The sequence below is a fragment of the Cyanistes caeruleus genome, chromosome 22, assembly GCF_971803275.1.
Source record: "Cyanistes caeruleus chromosome 22, bCyaCae1.hap1.1, whole genome shotgun sequence".
NCBI classification, from domain to species: Eukaryota; Metazoa; Chordata; class Aves; order Passeriformes; family Paridae; genus Cyanistes; species Cyanistes caeruleus.
The window spans coordinates 1,483,103-1,506,780 of NC_141722.1; the positions used below are offsets into that span (position 1 = coordinate 1,483,103).

General features: G+C 52.0%; 1 protein-coding gene across 1 annotated transcript; it reads right to left on the minus strand.

The window, feature by feature from the left end:
• Positions 1-229: 229 nt before the first annotated feature.
• Positions 230-14,943, minus strand: FHAD1 (forkhead associated phosphopeptide binding domain 1). Its single transcript, XM_086860678.1, has 26 exons — positions 14,658-14,943; positions 13,692-13,777; positions 13,201-13,419; positions 12,720-12,843; positions 12,204-12,334; positions 11,650-11,715; positions 11,135-11,227; positions 10,648-10,755; positions 10,176-10,259; positions 9,689-9,841; positions 9,162-9,357; positions 8,777-8,847; positions 8,350-8,487; positions 7,420-7,527; positions 7,147-7,236; positions 6,747-6,972; positions 6,216-6,297; positions 5,717-5,832; positions 4,937-5,096; positions 4,536-4,623; positions 3,332-3,467; positions 2,916-3,049; positions 2,497-2,580; positions 1,696-1,916; positions 1,145-1,310; positions 230-581 (listed from the first exon to the last, which is right to left on the minus strand). The coding sequence occupies exons 1-26, from the start codon at positions 14,926-14,928 to the stop codon at positions 477-479; spliced, it is 3,456 nt and encodes a 1,151-aa protein (XP_086716804.1). The 5' UTR covers positions 14,929-14,943; the 3' UTR covers positions 230-476.
• Between the last annotated feature and the right edge of the window lie 8,735 nt (positions 14,944-23,678).

The window sequence follows — 23,678 nt, forward strand, 5'->3', positions numbered from 1 at the left end:
TCACTTATTGCCCTCCCTGCATCACTTATTGCCCTCCCTGCATCACTTATTGCCCTCCCTGCATCACTTATTGCCCTCCCTGCATCACTCAACGTCGTGCCTGACGTTCCAGTTTCCCCCTGACACGATGGGGACTGGAAGACACAGGAGCTGTGAGGGATATTTCAAGCCATGCTGGCTCTGTGTGCTCGAGGCCACTTCAGCAAGGACAGGACACATCCCCCAGGAGTGACTTCACACATCACTGGGCTGTGTTCACACACAAATATCCACACTGGACAATATCCTCCCCACCTTCTCCACTGCCACAAATCCCACCACATTCTGTGGGACGTGGAAAATAAGGTCCAGCATTGTCCACTGGCACCAGTGTGCCCAAGGATACAAACTGGAGCTCCTCAAAATGCACCCAGGCCTCATGCCAGCTCCACCCTCAGAGTCCAGAGCGATGATCTGTTCCTCCTGCAGACCAACACCTAGTGAAGGTCCCCATGGTGCTGCTCCCGTGAGCTTCCCAATTTGACAGCATCAGCCACGTGCTCCTTGGCCTTGCTTGAGCAGAGAGGCTTCGTGGCTCCAGGCTGCAGAACAGAGACAACAGAGACACAGCGTTGAGCACCAGAGCTCAGCATGACCTGGTCCTCTCCACCAGAGCTCAGCATGACCTGGTTCTGTTCTCTCCACCAGAGCTCAGCATGACCTGGTTCTGTTCTCTCCACCAGAGCTCAGCATGACCTGGTTCTGTTCTCTCCACCAGAGCTCAGCATGACCTGGTCCTCTCCACCAGAGCTCAGCATGACCTGGCTCTGTTCTCTCCACCAGAGCTCAGCATGACCTGGTTCTGTTCTCTCCACCAGAGCTCAGCATGACCTGGTTCTGTTCTCTCCACCAGAGCTCAGCATGACCTGGTTCTGTTCTCTCCACCAGAGCTCAGCATGACCTGCTCTTCTCCCTCACCCTCTTACATGATACAAACCCATCGCTACAGGTGTTTGCACCTCCTCCAGCTTCATCAAGGGATGCTGTGGCTGAGCCTGGAGCCTCCAGCCTCTTGGGATGGTCCAAGTGCTCACTCTGTGGATGGTTCCCAACAGGTGGAGCTGGCTGTTGTGCAAAGAGCAGCAGTTGGGTGTTGCCTCCTCACCTTGTGCCGCTTGGCCGCTTGCCGCAGCCTCTTCTCCCGGTCCAGCTGGAGCTGCATCCTCTCCAGAGCCTCTCGCAGCAGAGCCTTCTCTTCTGCCTCCCTGTGGGCTTCATCTTCCAGCTTGGACATCTCCTCCTGGCACCTTCTCAGGGAAGCTTGGCTCTGCCTGTGCAAAACAGGAGGGGAAGATTCTGTTGGTTTTTTTCCCTTATCGACCCCCTGACCCTCAGCTGTGCTCTCCCTTGGTCCTGCTGACACCGTCCCTCTGCCCCAGCCGATGCTGCTGCTGTCCCAGGCTCCAGCCAGCCAGGACAAGGGAACCTGACACGGCTCTGACACTGCTCAACCATGTCAGGCTGCAGAAGGTACCACTGTAGAAAACTGGGAGCACCTTTCCCCACTCCTCTTGACATTTGACTTTGGTACCGTGGCCACAGACACAGACTGGTCCCAGACAGACACAGGACTCAGCAGTGTCACTCCTTGCCCCAAGCTCTCTGTCACTTGGCATCCAAGGACCAGGTCATGTTCAGAACCCTGGCTTTCCATACCTGAGCTGCTCCACACTTCCCTCATAACCTTTCAGCATTTCTTCTTTCCTTTCCAGGCGGACCTGGAGGTTCCTGATCTTTTTGTACAACAGCTCCAGGGCCTTCTGTCTCTGCAGTCCCACTTCTGCCCTTCTCTCCTGAGGCAGGTGCTGCAGAGGCTGCATTCCTGACAGCTCCTTCATCTCCACCAGGCTTCCCAGAGCACCAATTACATCAAGGTACTGTGGGAAGGAGAGGCAATGCATTATTTACCAGGTCTGCTGCGTTCCATCACGCTGCTCAGCCATCTGCTTTCTGTCTGCTCTCCTGAGGAGATGACAGTGTCCTGAGGAAAGCAGGTTTGCATTCCATTCCCAGCTGCACGGCTTACTGGGATGGGATTGCTTTTCCTGAGATGATTGCTTTCCCTGCTGGGTGTTTTTTGGAGGGAAAAGACCCACTTTGTCCAACCCACCAGCTGTGCTACCCTTGGACCCCTTCCCTAGCAGCTCCCTCCATTGCTCCCCAGCCTCTCTGATGCACCGTGGCATGTTTTGGGGTCCCAGGATGTCCTGGCAGACACACAATGTGCTCTGGGCCATGGAATCATGGAATAGTTTAGTTTGGAAGGGAAATTTAAAGGTCATCAAACCAATCCCCCCAGCCACGGACAGGGATGTCTTCAGCTGGGCCACAGAGCAGTTCATCTTCAACATTCCTGGTGTGATACCCCTGAAATGTGTTCAAAGAACACCTGAACTCTACACACGGGGCATGTGCACACACTCTACACGTGATTTACCACACCTAACCCTGACATACCATCTTCTCACCCAAGTCTGTCGCCTCAGCCACTTCCCAGCTGGTGATCCTGAGCGAGCCCCCATGAGGAACACGGTCAGGAACCTGCACAGACAGGGAAAGACCCATGGAGACCACTTTGGGACAGGTTTTTTTCGGTCAAGTGGCCTTGAGCCTCTTTTTCACCTCATGGGAAATCCACCCTAGCATTGCTGCGGTCCCAAGCCTCCCACCCTGCTCAGCCCATCCATCCCTGCTGCAATCCCACCAGCCCCAGGCAATGTGCTGGTCCTGATGGAGCTGCCACCCTCTGCAGGAGCACTGCCTGCCACCCATGGGGCTGCATCTCCCACCCTGACTTTCTTACCTCTAAAAACCTATTTCTTCTTTCCCAGGGTGTGCTTTCCAAAGTCAAAGTTTGTCATTTCCAAATTACAAACCTCACACTGCCTCCCTGCCTTGCCAGCCTTCAGTTTTCCTCCCAACACAGGTGCAGGTTCCAGCTCAAGACCTCTTTGTTGGATTCTTTTCTCTGGCAAGTCTCTCATCTGGACCACCAGTGGCTCGAAATTGCCTGGAGGCACACAAGCAGATGCCAAATTGTTCCACTCTCCACACAACTTTGAGGTTTCCCAGCTTTCCCAGCCTCCCTGTGAGGGTGGGGAGGGCTGGCACAGGGTGTCCAGAGAAGCTGTGGCTGTTCCTGGATTCCTGGAAGTGCCCAAGGACAGGCTGGACAGGGTTTGGAGCACCCTGGGACAGTGGCAGGTGTCCCATGGCAGGGAGTGGAACACGATGTTGTTTAAAGCCTCTTCCAACCCAAACCATTCCATAATTCTAGGAGAGCTCTGCTCACCTGAGCACTGCCTCTTCTCCAGCATCTTCACTCTCTCCCGGAGCTCAGCCAAACCTTCTTTTTGGCGCTGGATCGTCTCCTCGTGCCTGAGGCCTCGGCATTTTGCACCGAGCTCAGCCAAGTCTGATGGTGGCTCCTGGAAGAAGTCAGGTCCTTGCCCAGTCTGGTAAACACAGCCTTGCTGCCAGACACCGGGCACTTGGAGCAAGAACAAAGCCTGGGGAGCATCTCCATGGATTTTGTGGGGGTATAAGAGACTTGTCAGAGACCTCCTTCCTGCTCTGCTGTGCCATGGTCAGGATGTGAACCCTGCAAATGCTCTGGAGACCCACGAGAGGGTTGGTGCACAGCTCTGAACAGCCACGTTGGTGTTTTTCCCTTGTCCTCTGCACCCTCACACAAACACCTGTGTCCCTGCACAGACCTGGACATCACTCTCTACACGTGCACCCTCTCCCAGCCCCATCCAGACCCCACACTTTGACAAACACCCAAAAACCTGTGATGGGGCTAGAGCCACGACGGCTGCAGACCCCCAGCTCCGATCTGGCCGCTCTCACCACCCCCATCTCCGCCCATCCCGCTCCCCAATGGCCCCCCCAGCGCTGGGATCTCCCCCTCCCCATCTCAGAAGGTGGAACAGGACGGGCAGTACCTCCCACCCGCTCATCAGCTGGCTGTGAGTCAGTGGCCAGCCCCCGCAGCCAGCCGGCCTCGCTGGCTGTACGGAATGTACAATTCCTACAGTCCCTCCATCTGCTGCTGCCACCACCTGCGAGCTCTTCCCTTTTCCAGCCTCGGGGAAATCAAGCAGGGATTTGGCACAGGAGAAGGAGGAGCGTTTCTTCTCGTCCTGTGCAAGGAGCTGCCCCTGTTTCTGAGCGTACAGCCCCAGAGCTGGTCCTGCTCTGCACAGCCAGCACCCGCAGCTCGGCAGGCTGGGAGGAGGAAGGAATGCTCACACGGTGCTGTTCCCTCTAATTGCTTCCAAGGCATCATCTCCTTAGCCAGCAGCAGCCTGGTGGTTCCCTGGATCACAGGTGGCCCTGGGCTTGGGAAGGGGCTCCAAGCATCCCAGCCTTGGGCCAGCGTGGAGCAGCTCCAGGCTCTCACCCACAAACACCATGCACACCACGGGCGCTCTTGGCAATCCCACGCCTCAGTGCTCCCCGTGATGATTCCCCCTCTGAGAGGCTTCACCCACCTGCAGGGGTGTCCTGGGAGCATCCTCTGGGCTCTCCAGTGTTTGTTGGGAAGCGTCCCTCAGCACCCGGCAGCGCGTTTGGGCTTGGCTGTGGGGAGGGACAAGATGCTGTGGGACCCCGTGATGGGTGAGGCTGACCCAAAGAGCTTTTGGAGAGCAGCACCCCCAGCACCCACTGATGACTACCATGGTGTGGGTGGCAACACTGGCTTGGATACAAGTGCCTGAGTTTCACATCTACTGGCATGAGTAAAGCCCCGTTCTTGAATCCTGTGTCGTGGATTCAGAGCTGAGCTCCATCCTGATACTCTCAGAGCCCTGTGCTCTGGGGAGGACCCTAAACACCATCAGCTGCTGGGGACACACACGTCTGTGAATCCTTGGGTGGTGTCAGGGTGTACCTTAACTCCTGAGCTGCTGCTTTCAGGGCCCCATCCTTCTCCTCCACGAGGCTGGACATCTCGGATAGCTTCTCCCGGAGCTGGTTCACTTCCCACTCCCGGTGTTTCAGCTGCCTCTGGCTGTGCTCCAGCTCCACCTTCTGCTCTTCACTCAGCTCCCCTAAGCACAGAGCAGCCCCGTGGGATGCTGGCTGGCTCATCACCCAGTCCTGGGGGATCTGCAGCTGGGGCAGCCTCATGGAAGCACCAATGGGGCTCATCCCTGCCCTTGACAGTGCCCTCAGGTGCTGGGCCATGCCAGCAGGACATCCCAGTCTCTTTGTGGAGGTTTAAGCCAGGGCAATTCCTTGCTGTGGCAATTTTCCTCCAGACTGAAGGAGGACAGGTCACCAGCATTTCCTGACTTGCATCTTTTGACTCCACACATTCCTCACGGGCTCTCTCCCCAGGTTCACAGCCCATGGAGGAATCCCAGGCAAGGTTCTCCCAGTCCTCCCGGGCTTGGAACATCTCCAGCTCCAAGAAGTTCACCAGAGTGATCCTGAGTTTTGTCTACCTGCTCTCCCCGTGATTACTCTGCTCTCTCATTGTCACTGCTACTACTCAGCCAAGGATGGGGAGAAATTCACCCTCTCAAAGAGAACAGACTGCCTGCTTTGCCCCAAGCAGGACAGGTGACAAATGGGTGTCACCACTCTCATTTCCTGAGAATGGTGCCACCCCTTTCCTGTGATCCGTGTGCGCCTCGCCGCGTGGAGACGGCAGCCACACATCACCCACCTCTCATGTCCGACATCCTGGCTCTGGTTTCTGACAGCTCCCTGCTGAGCCTGCTGATGACTGCCCTCTCCTCCAGGAGTGTGCCCTGTGCCACTGCCAGCTCCTCCCGCAGTTTCCTGGGGAAGATCAGTGCAGACCTCACAGCCAGTGGGGAACCTCGTGGCAGGGCACCCGTGCACGCCTTCCTGGTTAATCCACACATTCCCTTTTTTCACCTGCCTTTTGGTCCCCTGGGCTTACCCTGTGCTGTGGGATTGGCCACTCCATTGATCTTACCTGGAGCCATCCAGGTGGGATGGCAGAGCCTCACGTGCTATTTGGCATCACTTTGATGCTCCACGTCCTTAGGATCACTTCAGCCTAGCAAAGGGACTGGAGTCCCACCCTAAACGGACTAATGAGATCTTGGGGCAAGTGGTGTTGGACTTCCTTAGGCTGTCCCAGGTGGTCCCTGCCCTTCTCCAAGCTTCTCTGATCACCATCAGTGAGTGCTGCTCACCTCAGACAAACGTGAGTCTCCATGGCAGGACAAATCCCCGGCCAAGCTCCCGGTGCTGACCTGTGGGCAGCACACTGCAGCCCTACAGGACACGAGGAAAAAGGCCAATCACTTCTTTGTAACACATTCTTCTTGCTTTCTCTACACAAATCATTTCCTCCTGAGGGCTGAGGACTGTCTCTTTGGGAAGCCCACGTCCCTGAGAGCCCAGTTCCATGGCCAGCTGGACAGTTCTTGACATCCAGAGTTGCTTCTGTCTCAGAGCAGCCCAAAGCACACCAATCTTGTCATTTCAGAGGGCAAAGAGCCCCTCTCCAGTGGCAAAGCCCTGTCTGTTCTCCAAAACCACCAAACAATGACACAGCTTCTGTGGGGCCTCACAGAGAGCTCGCCCTGCAGGTGGAATAACCTTCACTCAACATCTTCCCGACATTTTCTACAGCAGCAAATTCACTCTTCCATCTCCACACGCATTTCACGTCAACCCAGCTGCCTCCTGGTACAGGTGCATCCCAAACAACCCTCACCTACCTTCTATTTCTCCCACAAGAGCTGCTTTTTCCTCCTCCAGCACCTTCTGCTGCTGAGTGGCCTCCAGCAGCCTGTCCTCTAAAGCCAGGATGGTCAGGGAGTGCTGCTTGCTTTGCTCCCTGTATCCTGCTACATCTTCTAGCAGTTTCTGTCTCTGTGACTCGTTTTCCTCCTGGACAGCCCTGAGCTGCTGCTCCTGCTGAAGCACCTGCTGCTGTAGCACCACCTGGGAAACGAGAAGTGGCAGCTGGGTTGGAAGTGCTGGGGGTTTCTTCTGGGATCACCACTGGCCTCATCTCTCCTAGATGGAGGTCACAAAGGTGGAGGGAAGGGTTTCAGGGATGGGGGAAGCCTTCTCCTCCAGCACTGATCCTCCACCTGCGTGGGTCAGTGCAAATACCTCTTGTGCAGTGATTTTCTTCAGCTCATGCAAAGCTTCTCTCAGCTTTCCCTCCGTCAGTTCTTGCTCCTCTGCCTTCTTTGCTGTTGCCTACCAGAGGAAATTAGCAGTAATTAGGTTAGCCATGAACCCACCTTTCTTTCTCTGTGTGTTTTGGGGAGAGGGGGACCCCTCTGCTCACTGATTTGAGCCCCTGGAGCACCAGACTGCAGCACATTTTCCCTTTTCTTCATTCCAGGAGGGAGCTGTTCTGCTTCACCCCCCCATGCTCACCTCAGCCATGCTTCTTAGGTGGCTTTCCAACTCCTGGATCTTCTTCTGTTCTTCCTCCACAGACTTCTTGCACTTGTCCTTCTCCTCAGCGACGGCGCTTTCCAGAATCTGTGAACCAACAGCCCACAGATTCACTTCAGGAAAAAGAAAAGGACCTCCAAGGAGAAAAGCAGCAGGAAGGGTCATTTCTCTGGAGCAGGGGTGGGTGATGGGAGAAAAGCTTGGCAGGACACAGATAACTCAGTGAAGGAGAGGATGGGAACACCTGGGGAAAGGAACAGCTGAGAGACTGGGTAGGAGCTGCTTGGCTGCTCCTTGCCAGAATCCTTAGAGAGCTGAACAGCAGGAAAACACCATTCCCGAGGTGCCAGACGAATCCTTAGAGAACTGAACAGCAGGAAAACACCATTCCCGAGGTGCCAGACACACAGGCAGACTGGAAACTGTCCTACAGGGCCACCATGATCACAACACACCCACCCTGAGTGACCCTGCATCCCACACCAGAGCTGCTGGGGGGCTGGCCTGGGCTCCCCTGGCTATCCCTGCTCCACAGGGATATCCTTTTCCAGCCAAAAAGGAGCCAACTGGAGCCCAGCACGGGGAGGGAGGGAGGGAGGAAGGGGGAGAAGGCTTGAGAGGAAGCAATGCAGTGTTTCCCTCAGCTCATGGATGATGCTCCTTGTGTTGTCCTTTCTCCCAGTGACTGGGATGTTAACTCCTGATGTTACCTGCAGGTGTTTCCCCGTCCCACCACGGATACTTTTGGGAGTTTACATCACCTGGATCCATATGGGAGGATACCCAGTCCCTTGGGGCTGCACTCAGCTCGGGGCTGGAGGTTCCTCCTCTCGTTATCCAGCGTTGTTACAGGCATCCATTTTTCCTGCATAACATTCCTCCTCTGAAACACCAACCACGCCACTGTACCTGTTTGAGCTCCTTGTCCTTTTCCAGGATGATTTGCTGGATTTTTATCTCTAAGTCTTGCTCATGTTTAGCTTCCAGCTCCTCTGTGTGCTCCTGCAGCAGCTCTGCCTGCAGCTCCTGGAGCTTCTCTAATTGCTCCTACAGGGAGACACGGGGGTATTAAAGGAACTCTGTCAGCAGCAGGGCAAGAAATAAACCTCCTGTGTACACTCACTCACAAAAAAATTCACAAGAGATCTCCTCTCCACCCTTGCTGTGTTGGGGATATGGACACACTGACAGTGGCTCTGTCTGACCTTGCATTTCCTGCACTCAGGGATCCCAGCCACATCCCCAGTCCAGGTGCCACACTGGCTTGTTTGCCATCATATTTACCCACAGGAAGAGTCCAAATCCACCTGCTTTATGTGCATAAATATTTCTGTACCTGCAACATCTGATTGCTCTGTGCCATCTCCTGCATCTTCTCCGACAAGCTCTCGAGAGCAGCCAACAGCCCTGCAAAAGCCAATGGAGCCTCACTGTGTGGGGAGCTCACACACCATATCATGGATATCTGCAAAAATTTCCTCATGGAAAGGATGCTCAGGCATTGGAATAGGCCACCATCCCTGGAAGTGTTCAAAAAGTGTGAGCACTTGGGAGCAGTGTTGGCTTAATGTTTGGATTTGGTGATCTTGGAGGTATTTTCCTTAAAATTTCCATGATTCTGTGATTTTCTCCCCCAGGAGTGGCTCATGCTGGACTTTCTCCTCTCCATCTGGCTTGCTGGGACACCCCACATTCCCAGGGATGCCCAGAAGGACACAGACCTTTGCCAGAGGTGTGCAGGTCCATCCCCAGGCTGTCCAGGAGCTGCTCTGCACCCTCCAGCCAGGCCAGGGGACCACGTGCCATGTCCACCACTGCTGTCCTGATGGCTGAGACAGAGGGATCCAGGCACAACACCTCCAGCTGCCCCAGCTCCCCTCTCAGGCTGGAGCTGCTGCAGGAGCTCCTCAGGCAAGCCTGGAACAAATGGAACCAGTGGGGAACAAGCCAATCTCCACTGTCAGTGGCCTTCAGGGACTGGCAAATGGCAACAACACTTCTGAACATCTCAGGCCAGGTTGGATGGGGCTTGGAGCAACCTGGTCCAGTGGAAGGTGTCTCTGTCCATGGCAAGGGGTGGAACAGGGTGGGCTTTATGGAGAATTCACAGGAGATTCCTTCCTCCTTGAAGGACCACATGAACACTTAGGGATGACGATTTGTTTCAGGGTTGTATCTTTATTCTGACCTTTCCTCAGGCCAACAAAACACCCTTGGCCACTTGGTCCTCAGTGTTTAAAGGGCTGACCTGGAGCTTCTGCAGGGAGTTCTTGAACACCTCGATGTTTGCCGACACCTCCTCCTCCTTTGCGAGCTTGGAGCTCAATTCCTTCTGCAGACTCTTCTCTCTCTCGTGACTCAGTTGGCTCTCATCAGAGATCTGCCTGACCTTCTCTATCACCTGGCAAAAGTGGGGGAAGAAGGAGGATAAGGCTCACACCGTTTTGAGGGGCCAGGGATGGTCTCAGAGAGCCGCAGCTGAGACTTGCTGCAGACTGGCAGCCACGTCAGACCCCTGGGCTTGTCCCTGCTGCAGACACTGACTCCCTCCAAGCTTAAAGGACCCTGTCCCCTTCACGTCATGGAGCAGTGCCATCACCCTGGGACAGCCACAGCACAAATCTGGGGCAGCCTGGATGCTGCAGCCCTACTGCCCATGGAGCAGGCAGCTCTGCAGCCGCTGCCTGGAGCTTTGGTGGCTCTGAACATCCCTGTGAGCTGCTGTCCAAACTCACCTGCTGCTCCGTTACAGACTCCCCTGTGCTGCCAGCTGCTGATGGAGAACAGACTTGCATCACTCGGGTCTTGAAGGACTCCAGCTGCAGCAGGGATCAACACACGGGAACAAACACCACCGAGCATTGACAGCCGCTCTGCTGATCACTGATAATCAATATCTGGCATCATGTTATCAGCAAAGGGCTGCCCCTGCCCAGAGCAGAATTACCCAGGCACTGAGGAGGGCTGGTGTGGCTCGCAGACAGCATAACTAAGGTTACAGATTCCTTTTCTGTATGCTAATAAATGCTCTGTTGTCCATGCTGCCCACACAAATCCTGTGGATAAGCCTTTTATTCTTCACCCATGACCGTGCCAGGGCTTGGTGCTCAGGACTTGTTTCCACAGCACATCCTTCCCCATGGGAAGCTGCATCCCTGTGCTGCCCACAGCCCCAGTGGGGATGTTCCCATCCCTGCCATTCCCTACCTGCTCCCCAGCTCTCTGCAGCTCACACCTCAGCAGGCGCTCCCTGTGCCCCATCTCCCGCAGCTGCTCCTCCTGCTGGGACCAGGCTGCCTTCAGTTCCTCCTCTGCCTGCAAAGAGAGCTTTGGCACCTCACAGCAACGTCCAACACCATGCCATGGGCATTCCAACCACTCTTCCCATCAGACAAGTCCAAATGTGCCTTTGGAATACCAGGAGACAGACAGCAATCCTGTTGTAGGGAGTGGGGTTGCAGCATCCACCCTTCACGGCACTTTTTGTCTGGGTTTGGTCCCTGGAATATTGTCCATCCTTGTTTTCCTCACCCAACACCCACACAGGGCACTCTGCCATCTGTTTTTCCTCTTCCATCAGGGTCCATGATCGAGCTCAGGACAGTTGGATGCCCCTGCCCATCCAGCCTCTGCTCCCAGGGATTGCTGGTCCCTGTCCCACCCCTCTGTGTGTCCCCTGCAGCCAACAGCCTACCTTGGCTTTCTCAGCCAGCTGCTTTTGGACACTCTCGTGCTTTTGGATCTCCCCTTTCAGCCCCTCCAGGTCCTGCTCCAGCTCCTCGATGCGCTGCAAGAGCCCGGGGAGGGCGGGGGTCTCACCAGGGCAGTTGGGCATCGCCCCTCTGGATGACCTCCACTGATCAGCAGGATTTGCTTCCCATCCAACTCACTTTGTTTACCCTGGAATTCTCTTCTAACCTGTATTTACTGTGGCTATCTCAGCTTACAAGTGGAACTCAATCTGATTTCTGATCACATCTCCCCAAGCCCCCTTTCCCCTGCCCTCCCCTTCACACCAGAACTCACTGATCCAACAGAGTTACTGATTATCAGAGTTACTGATCCACTTCCCCAGCTCTGATGGCCACTTTGTGCCTTCCAGGACAGGAGCTGAGCTCCAAACCACTCCCTTACAGTGCCCAGTTAATGATTCCCTCACTGATGTGCTCCTGCAGCCACTGCCTACCCCAAAAATGACTTTTGACTCACATTTCTGCAGGAGATTAGTTCCTCCTCTCTGAGTTCACACTTTATTTCTTCTTTAATTCTCAAGCACTAGAAGGAATGGCAACCAAGGTAAAAAACATCAGGGCAGTGAAACCTGGTGTGGATGGGACACTGGCACAGGCTGCCCAGGCTGAGTGCCATCCCTGTAGGGATTTAAAAGACACTTGGGGATGTGGTTTAGTGGTGGCCTTGGTGGGGCTGGACCCAGGGCACAGTGACAGGGTTTCAGTGGCTCCTCAGGAGGACCTTGGCAGGATTATTTTGTGTGTACAAACAGCTGCTGTGCTCCCAGAAGTCCGGGGCACACAGCAGCTGATGCAGAGCAGGGAGGGAGATCCAGCTGGGGAAGGAGACCCTGATCCGTGGGCATCGTGGCACACCCAGACATGGCCATGGGACCACCATGGTCATGGGATCACCTCCCTGTGATAGAGCTGCTGCCATCCTCACCAGAGAGAGGCATGACCCTTCTCACCTGCTTTCCCACCTTAACCCCCACGTCATAAATCACTGAGCCCCTCATTAGTGCTGCCAACCTTGGCTGAAACCACAGCCAGCTGATTGTCCTTCTCTTGCTTTTCCTTGATCAGTTTTTCGGCCCCTTGCTGGAGTTGCTGGATTTTCTGCTCCTTTTGCACCAGCTCCCTTTTCATGTTGCTCATCAGACCTGAGGAAAACAACTCTGATCAGAGGTCACCCAGGAGTGACATTTAGATGGGATATTGGGAAGGAATTCTTCCCTGGGAGGATGGGGAGGGCTGGCACAGGGTGCCCAGAGAAGCTGAGGCTGCCCCTGGATCCCTGGCAGTGCCCAAGGCCAGGTTGGATGGGGTTTGGAGCAGCCTGGCACAATGGAAGGTGTCCCTGCCATGGCAGGGGTGGAATGAGGTGGTTTTTAGGGATCCTTCCCACCCAAACCATTCTGTGATTTGATTCCTACAAGCCACTAGGAATAATTTGTTGCCTGTACAATTTGACCAACGCTTCCTCCTCATCCAAAGCCATTCTCAAATTGCTTCATGCCCTGACCCAGAGCTCCAGGGATACAATACCTGCAGTCAAAGCCTGCTCCCTCCTCAACTTCTCACTTTCTCTCCGCAGCCTCCCGATCTCCAGGTCTCTCTCATGAAGGGAATGGCTGAAAACCTGGTTTGAGCCTTTCTGCAGGTCACTGATCTGCAAAACACAGATTTACCCGTGCTCCTCACCAGAACATTCACTGACTGCTACAGCCCCTTTGGAGAGGGCACTTCTGGTTTGGTGGGACTGTTCTTTAGCATCTTCAAATTCCACCTAGGAATTCCATATAGGACATTTTTAAATGTGCTCTGGCTGTTCCTGCTGAAATCCTAATGCCAGAGGCATTAGAGAAAGAAGGAAAGAAGGGATTGGAAAGGATGGGAAGGAAAAACCCTCCCTCCCTCATTTCCCTTGATTTCAGCCACACAAACTGCTCCTGCCCCAGCCTGGCTGGTACACCACAAGCACACCTGTACCTGAGAGGTTTTCCCTGCCCATGAAAGCCCCCAGTACCTGTTCCCTCAGGGCTTTGATCTCCTCTGTTTGGGCTCCCAGCTCTCGGTTGAGGGTGAGAAGCTTCTGGGTCAGCTCAGCCTCGCTCCTCACTGCTGCCTGGGCCAGTTTCTTTGCCGTGGCTGCGATCTCCTCCTGCAGGTCTCTTATCACCACATCCCTCCCCTTTGTGTCCAAACCAAAAAGGTGACCCATCTCCTTCTCCAGCAGCTTCTCACCCTGCTGGCAGATTCAGGTGCCACTGCTCAGTCTGCAGCCACGGAAACTCCACACCACCAGCCCAGGGGTTCCAGCTCATGGCCATCAGCGAGGGACCCGCTGTCCCTGGCTTCCCACACCCTGCAGCCACCCCTGTCCCCATCCACCCGCTTTGGTGGCGGCCCCCACGCCCTGCTGGGACTCCTGGTGGGACACAGACATTTGGGAGGATTCAGCTGCTCTGCCAAGGGCCAGGACAGGGATGGCATTCCTCACTCCCACCCCAGCATTACCTTCTCCTGCAGGAGGAGATCCACCTGGTGAGTGCCCAGGGAAGGGGGTCCCCCCCTTGCACCATCACCTGGGAAGCTGGCTGAGACTGGAAGAAAGCAAATTATCAGCAGGAGAGGTGGCAGAAGTGCTCCCTGCAGCATCCTTTTCCCTTGGCCCAAAACTACTCCAAGGCAGTGGCCACTACTCAGGGTGGGAGTTTGCTTCACAACCAGCAGAAAAATAAAAAAATGACATTTAGAGTGTAAACTGCACAGAAGAGAGAGTTAATTCACCTCAGGGAACCCAAACAGCCTAAAAGCAGCAGAGACACAGAGAAGAGAGGCTGCCCTTATTTTCCAGCACTGCTCAGCCCCTCAGAAAGCTGTCCTTTTTCATCTTCCCACATGGGAATAGCTCTGCTCGCTGCCTTTAGGGCATGGAGATCCTTTGGGCTGTTCCCAAAAAGAGGAGTTTGTTGCTTATGACAGCCCAAAAATCCCACAGCAGGAAAACCACAGCACTGTGCATGAATGTAACATTCATGGCAAATGTCACATTCTCCAGCTGGCCCAAACCCTCACCTCTGCCCTGCTCCATCACAGTTTGTTCCCAGAGGTGCATCAGATCTATTTTCAGGTGCCTTCACTCAAGGCAGCCACTTCAAAGCAGGGAAAAACACCACACAGGGGTCAGGAGCAGGCACAGGGGCCACTGGGGCAGATAAAGTCACTCCTGGCCCTTCTGGGTCCCACACCAGGAGAAAGGAAGAGGAAATGTCCCTCTGCAAAGCCAACAGCATTCCCCTTGGGATGTCCCAGCTCGTTTCCTCCCAACCCAAACCCACCCAGGACCACACAAGGACTTTGATCAGCTCCAGGGGACAACGACTCGCTCAACACTCATCGCTTTTCTGCTCCAATCAACTCCACTCAGCACCGAGTGAGGACAGCAGGACACAAATGGCTGGGTTTGGCATCGTGGAGTACCTGGCCTTGCCGCAGGGGTCCTGCTGAAGGTGTCCAGAGAGGTGGCACCGGCCGTGCTCCTGCCCCGGGCACTCGCAGGTCGCCTTGGCAGAGGCAGATGGGGCTCGTGGCCGGGGGCTCTGGGGGTCCCCCTGCCCAGGGAGCTGGGGGGAAGCTGCCACTGCAGCGAGGGCAGGCACAGAGGAGATGAAGGAGTCCAGGCTTTGGGCTCTGCACCCACATGGAGCTGCCTGCTCCACCCTATGCGACGCTTCAAGGGGGGACAGGACATCTATGGTGAGAAAACATCACGTTATCTTCAAGATTTTAGGAAGGATTTCAGCCCTGGATTCACACCCACTGTGTTGTACAAAACCCAGGCACGGATCTCAGCAGAAGCACAATTTTAGTTTTTTCTCATTTCCATTACTCAAGGATCAGATTTTAATCAGGGCATCCAGACTCTTTGCTGAAACAAAGAGAGTTATTGGGGTTTTCTGCTTTTTGAGCTGTTTCCTCTCCATCTGACTGCCCCAATTCTGCACATCATTCACACGCTCCAGCAGCCCTCCTTTCACAGCTCACACAAGGTCCTACCCCATCGTTTCTCCCAGACAAACCAAAGCCTCTCACTGTGCTCCTGTTTTCCCATCAGCTGTCAGAACGGGAATTAGAGCACAGCCTGCTGTTCTCCTGATGAGCAGAGCCTTCCAGGACAGTGGGGACAAGCCACCAGCAAGGTCTCAGTTCCAAGGGCTGCATTAAACACCTGCCAGGGCAGGTGGGACCTGGGTGTGGGTCCTCCAACACCCGGCTGTTAACGGAGCCCCAGCCCCCAGTGCAGGCTCCCTGCTAATCCAGGGATTATCCAGCACCTTCCCTTCTCCCAGGGCACATCCCAACCCTGCTGCTTTTGCTCATGTGGAGCTGGGATTGCCCAAAAACCTGCCAGTGTCCCTGGTGGGTGCTGCTCCTCTGTACAACATGTTCCCCCAAGACTCCAGAGGAGCGATCCCAACCCTTGTCAGACACTTCACAGCTGAGGTGCTTCCCTCCCTGCAGGCTGCTTCAAATCTGCCCCTCCAAAGGAGCATCACAGAGCCTGGAGTGGGGAAAAGGCACCCCATGGACAGGCTCGATTGTGTGTGCATCCTGCCTTTGGGAATTCTCACTGCTCCAGCTAGCTTCAGCTAGGCAGCATTCTTCAAGAGCCAAAATAATAAAAATACTGCTGGGGATTATCAGTTCCTCTATGTTTTATTCGAAACTCAGCTTCTCTCTGGTTAAGTAGCTTGGGAGGAAACATAAAATGCAAATAGAGGTCTATAAAATGCAGATTTTCCAGGTCTTCCTTTGCTAATGAACCTCTGTCCTGTGCTTTTCCATTTTCCTACAGAACTGCAGGAATTTCTTCAGCAGAGGGAGCTCCAGCTTCTCATTTCCTCCTCCCCCGTGTCAGGAACGATGTGTTCTAATATCTTTACAAATAATTTGATGGGTGAAGGTGTGGGTGTTAATTAAGACCCTTTGAAATGGGTCTTAATGTCTCTGCTGACGTAGGGCAGCAGGTTTGTTACAGACCCCAGACAGCCTGGCTCCTGAAAAGACAAGGCTGAATTTCTGAGCTTTGGGGTAAAACAGGTGGTTCAAGGAGGGATAGGTGCTGGTTTGGGAAGGCTGTACCTCCCTAGTGCCTCGGCCAGGGGGAAAGGAAGACGGCACCGTGTGGCCAGGAGTTTGGGATAAAAGGAGGCTGCACCCTCCAAAACCCTGAGAGATAGAAAACCCCATGGGTTCTGCTTATTTAACTAAAGATGACGGATTCCTCTCCTTTTTGGACATAAACCTCTGGAGTTTGTGGATTTTCCTGACACCCACCTTCGGCACCTTTCCTCAGGATCTCCCAGATGAACCAGATGAGTGAATTTCTGCTTCTGGAGCCTTTCCTGAGCAACAGCACCCACCCACCCACCTTTCCTGGGCATCCTTCCATGGGCCAGAGCATCCAACCCTTCCCTGGGCACCTTTCCTGGGCATCCTTCCATGGGCCAGAGCATCCAACCCTTCCCTGGGCACCTTCCCTGGGCATCCCCAGCCCTACCTGGGCAGCCCCATCCAGCACCAGCTTGAAGGACACTCCCGCTGTGCCGAAGCTCAGGATATCCCCCGGGCTCACCCTGACAGCCGCGTTTTGGACCTGGCAGCTGTTGACAAAGGTGCCGTGGGGGGAGTTGAAGTCCTGAAGGATGAAGCTGTTGTCTGAGGCGGAGAATTCCAGGGCTGCGTGAAGATCTGCTACACCTGCGGCCTGGGAGCAGGCAGGGGATGCTGCTGGAGGTGGCTCCAGGTTGGTCCCTCCTTTGCCAAACCCATTTTCTGGTGCTCAATCCCAGCACAAAGCGGGACCTCCGGCGCATCCTCCTCCCTTCCCTCCATCCTCCACCTGTTTTAGGATGCTCAGCTGCCTCGTTCCTACCTGCAGGACGATGTCGGCCCCTCTGTGGCTCCCGATGGTCGTGGTGTCGGATTTCAGCTGGAAACACCGCTCTGAGTTCTTTAGGAAAGCTCGCATTTCCCAAACCCCGCCACCTGCAAGGCTTGTGCCAAATAATTCCTCAATTTCCCACCCCCCACCACACAACCTGAGCCACGAGTGGCTTTACCAAACACTAAAAATTCTACAAAATGGCCCCAAAAGCGGCCGTGTCCCAGCTGGAAGTGTGGCTGCAGTAGCCTTGGAAACCTCAGCCACGCCAGATCCTGCTGCTGCCTGCCTGGGTGAGTTTTTCCTCTTTGATTTGTTTAGGTTTTGTTTTTTTTTCTCCTCCTTTTTCCAAGCAACTGTCCTGGCAGCACAACACAGCTCCGCCACAGCTGAGATCCCGTCAGCTGGGGACACACGCGGGAATGCGTATCCCAAACCTCACGGGGGGCTGTGTCACCTGCCAGCGCTTTTTCCCCTTTTCCCCTCGTTTTACTTTTTATTTCATATCATGTTCACGCACAGAAACAGGTCTTGCAACCCCAAGCAAAGGGATAAACATTGCTATCAGATGGATGCTGTCACCCCTCAGCATTTCTCCGATCAATTGTTAATTAGAGGGTAGGATAAGTAGGGAGATTTAAGTTGACAGTGAATGCATTGTTATGTCTAAAATTAGAGATTATCTGCATCGTTAAAGCATTTGAATTTGCTTTTCTGCTGTTAACTAAAAAAAAATAATTATTTCTTGTATTCTGGAGGTCTTTCTCCCAGGCATGTGATGCACAGGAAAAAGAGGCAGAAGAAGCAAAAGAACCTGCTAACAGATGTGGGCAAACTCCTTGCTCTTCAGAACGAGGAAGTGAAAAATAAATGAAAAAAGCTGAAGGTGCAATTAGCTGTTTATTTACCACCTTGTATGAAAAACTACAGATATGGAAAAGATATCTTTATTTAAGCTCTGTTCCTTACAAAATCGGCTGCACTTAGAAACAAGATGAGGTGAATTTCATCTGCATAACAGTTTTTGGTCAATGGAAACATCTCAGAGTTCTTTCCCAACCTAAATGGTTCTACGGTTCTTCATCTCTCTCCTACTCCCCTCCACTGCTCTTCCTCTCTCCTTTTTCTTGTCCGTCTTTTCTCTGTCCTGTTCCCAGACTTGTGCTTTATCGCTGCACCCTCTCACCAAGCTGGCATCTTCTCTTTTCTCCTTGTTCTCTCTTTCCTTATTTTCTTTTCTCATTCTCTCTCTTCTCTTTCTCTCTTTGCTTCTTTCTTCCTTTCTCTCTCCTTCTCTCTCCCTCTCTTCTTTCCTTTTCTTTCTCTCTTCCCTTCTCTTTGCTTTTCTCTTTCCTCCTCTTTCTCTCTCCTTCTCTCTTTCTTTTTTTCTCTTTCCTTCTCTTTCTCTTCTTTTTCCTCCTCTTTCTCTCTCCTTCTCTCCTCTCTTTCTTTTTCTTTCTTTCCTTCTCTTTCTCTTCTTTTTCCTCTTTCCTTCTCTTTCCCTCTCTTCTCTTTCCTTTTCTTTCTCTCCTTCTTTCTCTCTTTCCTTCTCTCTTTCTTTTTCTCTTTCCTTCTCTTTCCCTCTCTTCTCTCTTTCCTTTTCTCTCTTTCCTTCTCTTTCTCTTATTTCTTTTTCTCTTTCCTCCTTTCTCTTCTTTTTCTCTTTCCTTCTCTTTCTCTTCTCTTTCCTCCTCTTTCTCTCTTCTTCTCTCTCCCTCTCTTCTTTCCTTTTCTTTCTCTTTCCTTCTCTCTCTCTCTTTCCTCCTTTCTTTTTCTCTTTCCCTCTCTTCTCTCTTCCTCTCTGCTTCTGTTTCCTCCTCTTTCTCTCTCCTCTCTCCCTCTCTTTCCTTCTTTCTCTCTTTCCTTCTCTTCTTTCTCTCTTTCCTCCTCTTTCTCTTCTTTTCTCTCTTTCCTTCTCTTTCAGTCTCTTTCTCTCTCTTTCCTTCTCTTTCTCTTCCTTTCTCTTTCTCTTTCCTTGTCTCTCTTTCCTTCTCTCTCCCTTTTTCTCCTCCTCCTGTTCCTGCTGACTGTCCCAGTGGCAGTGGCAGTGTCCCCAGGTGACGGAGCAGACTTGCTGAAGGAACATTTTAATGTGACAGAATAATTCCTTCCTTCCTGGCCGCCCTTTCCCTCTCTTCGCCGTGGGCAGGGGTTGACAGCCCCCAATGGTGCTGTCCTCACAGTTTAGACAGGTTTTTATGTCTCTGGCTCATAAAATTGGTTTTGTCTGTGCGCCGTGTGTTCGTCTGTGGGTGTTTGTCTCGAATTGTGTGCAAAAACCACTAAGAACTGTAACTTACCTCTTTATACGTATGTAGAAAAAATACAAAAATTTATTTCAAGGTACAACCCCATATCTACTGTTTTATGTGAAGGATCTTAGTGCATAAGGAACTCAAAATACAGATATATAAGGCTTGAAAATATAAATATAACTTTTGCACATATAAATGAAAAAATAAAGGGCCTGAAAAGGAGAGAAAAGATGACCGCGATGAAGGCGACAGAAACAGCTTTGTGTGCTCAGAAGTTTTTTTGTGCATCACTGGAACACAAAATCAGAGATTTCGGCTGGGCCTGGAACCGCTGCTGCCTCCTGCGCCGAACGCGGGCACTGCGCATGCGCGGCCAATGGAGGGGGGGGGGGGGGGGGGGCCCTGGCGGCGGTACCGGCGCGCATGCGCACTGCCTCAAACGTCTCTGCGGCCCCACCGCAGGGCCAAGGCGGTACCGCAAGAGTGACTTATCCGACCGCCGCCGCTTTCCGTGCCTGCCGCCGCCGCTCGGTGCCCGGAACACCGCGGGAGCCCCAAGCGCGGGGCCCGGCTGTGGTGGCACTGTCGGGTGAGGATTGAAGGGAGCCCACGGAGGAGCGGGCTGCGGCTGCGGAAATCACGTGACAAGACACGCGGAGATGGCGGCGGAGGCAGGAACTGGCGTCATTCCACACTCCAGGTGGAATTGACGTGTCTCAACACTCAAGATGGCGGATCGGGAGGAAACTCGCGGCGCCGCACTCAAGATGGTGGCAACGCACAGAAAATGACGTCACACCACTCTCAAGATGGCGGCTCGAGCGCGCGAACCAGGCCGTCCTTCCCAAGATGGCGGCAGTGTGCGCATGCGCTGTGGGGATAACTAAGGTGGAAAGCGCTCTCCTCACATCTTCATAAAAACAACAAATCCATTCCAGCAGCACTCTGGCAGTTGGGCTGAGGATTGTTAATGTTTATTACCCGATAAAGCTCTGCACAGGGCTGTGCCATCACCTCTGGCTGTTGCAGGAGCTGTGCCCAGGTGTGTCACAGCACTCAGCAGCCCATGGACACCTTCCCTCCCCGTGGGGATCCTCTGGGAGGGCACGTCCCACACCTGGGCCACTCCAGGACGCAAATCAGGAGAGGATCAGAAAAGCAAAAAAAATCCTTGGGAGAGAGAAAATCCCTGGCTTGGTGACAGAGGCACCTGAGGCAGAGGAAAGCGAAGGAAGAGATTTGTACAGTGAGATTAAAGATTGGAGTGTGGGGAGGGACAGCTCCAATCTCTGCTGATTTTTTTCCCCCCCTTACCTTTATTTTTTAAGCCTCACGAGGGCGATCTTACCCTGTCATTTGTGGGAAATGAGCTCAAATTCCCTGACAAAGGTTTGAAGAGGCTCTCAAGAGCTATTTCCTACCAGAGAGTGCAAAGGGAAACACTCCTCTTGGACTGGAGATGCCTTAAAGGGCAGAACAGAACTCAGAATTGGAAGGAAAATAATAACACAAGTTTTTTTTTTTTTTTTACATTTTTCCTTGCATCTTTCCTTAACAAAGCCCTGCTGGCTGCCCCAGTCCACAGCTGCCAGTTCTGGAGGCAGAGCTTGTTGTTATTCACACAATAAAATAATTTAAAACACCTCTTGTCAGCTCACTGCTTTTTGACTTCCGTGACATCATTACCATCCCCAATAGACTCTTATTAAAAAAAAAAAAAATAAAAAATTAAATAAAATAAAAAAGACATCTGTGTACATTTTCAGAAATGCTGAGAACTCAGAATCTGTTCTCACCTTCGGGGACCTTGACAAATGGTTTGTCATAAAATCAGTGGGTTGAATATGCACAACCTGGCGATGGGCTGTTGATGAACCCATTACCAGGGCTTGGAGTAACTCTTAATTTGGGGGGAGCTGCCACTCCAAACTGTCAGGTTACACTTAACGTGCAGCAGATGTGCTGCACGTTGATTTATTCATGTGCCCAGAGTGGAACATCTTTCTAAATAAAAGTGAAATGTAATTTTAGCCCAAGGTCATTATTAGTATTCCTTATTTTGTGCTTGTTATAAAAAGCCCAGCAATTGCATCTCAGTGATCCCAAAACCTGCTTTGGGTTTGTCTAACCTAGTCCACACCTTAAATTTCTTTGCCTTATTCCAATTGTTAAATTTATAAATTTTTTTCCTTCTGTTTCATGAGATGAAGCATTTATTTTAGGGTTCATAGCACAGTGATCCATCCCATCACAGCAGATTTTAATATTCTGACTGGATATTCTTTTTTCCACCCCTGACTTTGAGGTTAATGGGCACCTCAGTGGGTTTTTGTTGACATGTCCCTCAGAGGATTTCTCAGTGTAACCTGAGGTTTGGACTGAACAAACTTAAACCCTTTGGGATGACAGATTAGGGTTAGGAGTATTATTATTTAATAAACCATTAAACATCTTCTTATCTGGGCCCAGGCTAAAGATTTCCTATCACAATGCAAATGAATGCCAAACAACCCCTGAAATGTTATTTTAACCCATTTTAACAACATTCCCCACACAGCCCCGTGGATGTGGGAAAGGGGGGGTCCTGTGACTTTGTTCAGAGCTTTCCAGATGCTGCCTTGAGCTCTGGATTAATCATTTCCATTTCCCCACCCCAATTTGTCTCAATTTCCCTGCTTTTTTTTTTTTTTTTTCAATGCAACTGCAGCATCCAGGAGTGGAACTCAATCCATGCTGGGCCCCTTCAGCTCAGGATATTCCATGAATTTGTGATTCCATAAATGGGTGCTCGCACCTGACTCTTCCCCCTGCAAGCTCAGCTGCCCCAGAATTCCTTCAGAGACCCTCTGGCATTCAATAATATTTAGCAATGGATCATATAGAAGGTGTTTAATGATTAATGGTATTTGGAAAAATATCATACACCCTGAGAGGTTTTACACTTTCTCTATTCCCATGCCAGCAAGTGAAGATTTGCAGAGTGAGGTAATTTTATTAAACCAACTGATAAAACTGAAAAAAAAAGAAGAGAAACGCTTTGGAAATTCACAATCTTCTTTGAGTCTTAACCAGAAACTGCGAATTTCTTGCCAACTTCTGGCTGAAAATAGCTGTGCTGAGTTTCACTTAATTTTTTAAATCAGTTTGGAATTAAAGGATGGTTGGTGAAAATGTGGAGCGTGATAATTATTGTGGAGTAAAAGATATTGCTGGAGCCAGGAGCAAACAGTGGGAATCCAGAATTACCTGATTAATCTCTGAATCAGCTCCAAGTTGACCTTGGGGATCCATTGCCCATCAGCAGCTCGTTCCCACACTTCCTTTCACTTCCATCCCAAGGGAATTTTCCATTTTTTCGTCTCTGCTGAATTTATCCTGGGCTCCAGAAGATTTTCTGGGGCTTGGAGAAGCTCTGCAAGATGCTTCACTGTGAATCCACGAAGAAACTCCCTTTCCACACATTAATTATGGGTTTTGCTGAAGAAAGTCTAAGGAAAGACAGAAGCAGATGGGAAGAGATATTTAGACTTTTTAACGACCTCTTCCTGTGCCTAATGGAAGAGGGTTAAATGTTCAATTCCATAACTCTTCAAAACCTTTGGGTAAGCTCTGACCTACAGTCACAAGTTGCTGCATTAACTGTGAAATTTTCCAGTCCCTGCTGGAAAGCTCTGATTTTGTCAGGGGCTGGAAATTCCCAGGGTGTTAATTTTTGTTTAAAAGTACCATAACCTAACAAACTCCTTGAGCCCAAGAAGCACAAATAAATTATTTAAATGTTAGAGAGACTATTTTAATGAAGAGAAACTGTGGAGCACCTTGCCTGTTTTGTTATTGGTGTTTTTTTGGGGCTATTTATTTATTTCTTTTCAAGAAAAGGGCAGAAATGAACATTCAAATTCCCTTCTGTAACTCTGGGTTTACAGAGGTAAAAATCCACCTCTCCCAGGAGATGGCAGAAGAGCCCCAGTGATGGTCGAGGACAGTCACTGCTGGGTGATGGATGTTTAAACACTGGGAAAAAAAAATCTGAGAGCTGTTGAGCTCTGATCCAAATGATCAAAATCTTACAGATTTACAGCCACGGCCTTTTCTGGTGTCTGTAAATTCTCCTGCTCTGCACACAGTGATGTGTCAGGTCTGAGTTTCGTGTCACTGTGGCTGAAGCAAAGGGAAAAATCATCTTTTTTTCAAGGTGGAAAGGGCTGTGTCAGCTGCTGGGGAGATGTTGGGCCAGGAGTGATGGGATGACAGTGTCAGGTTTGAGGTTTGGACTGGGACTGGAGGGCTGAATTCCTCAAA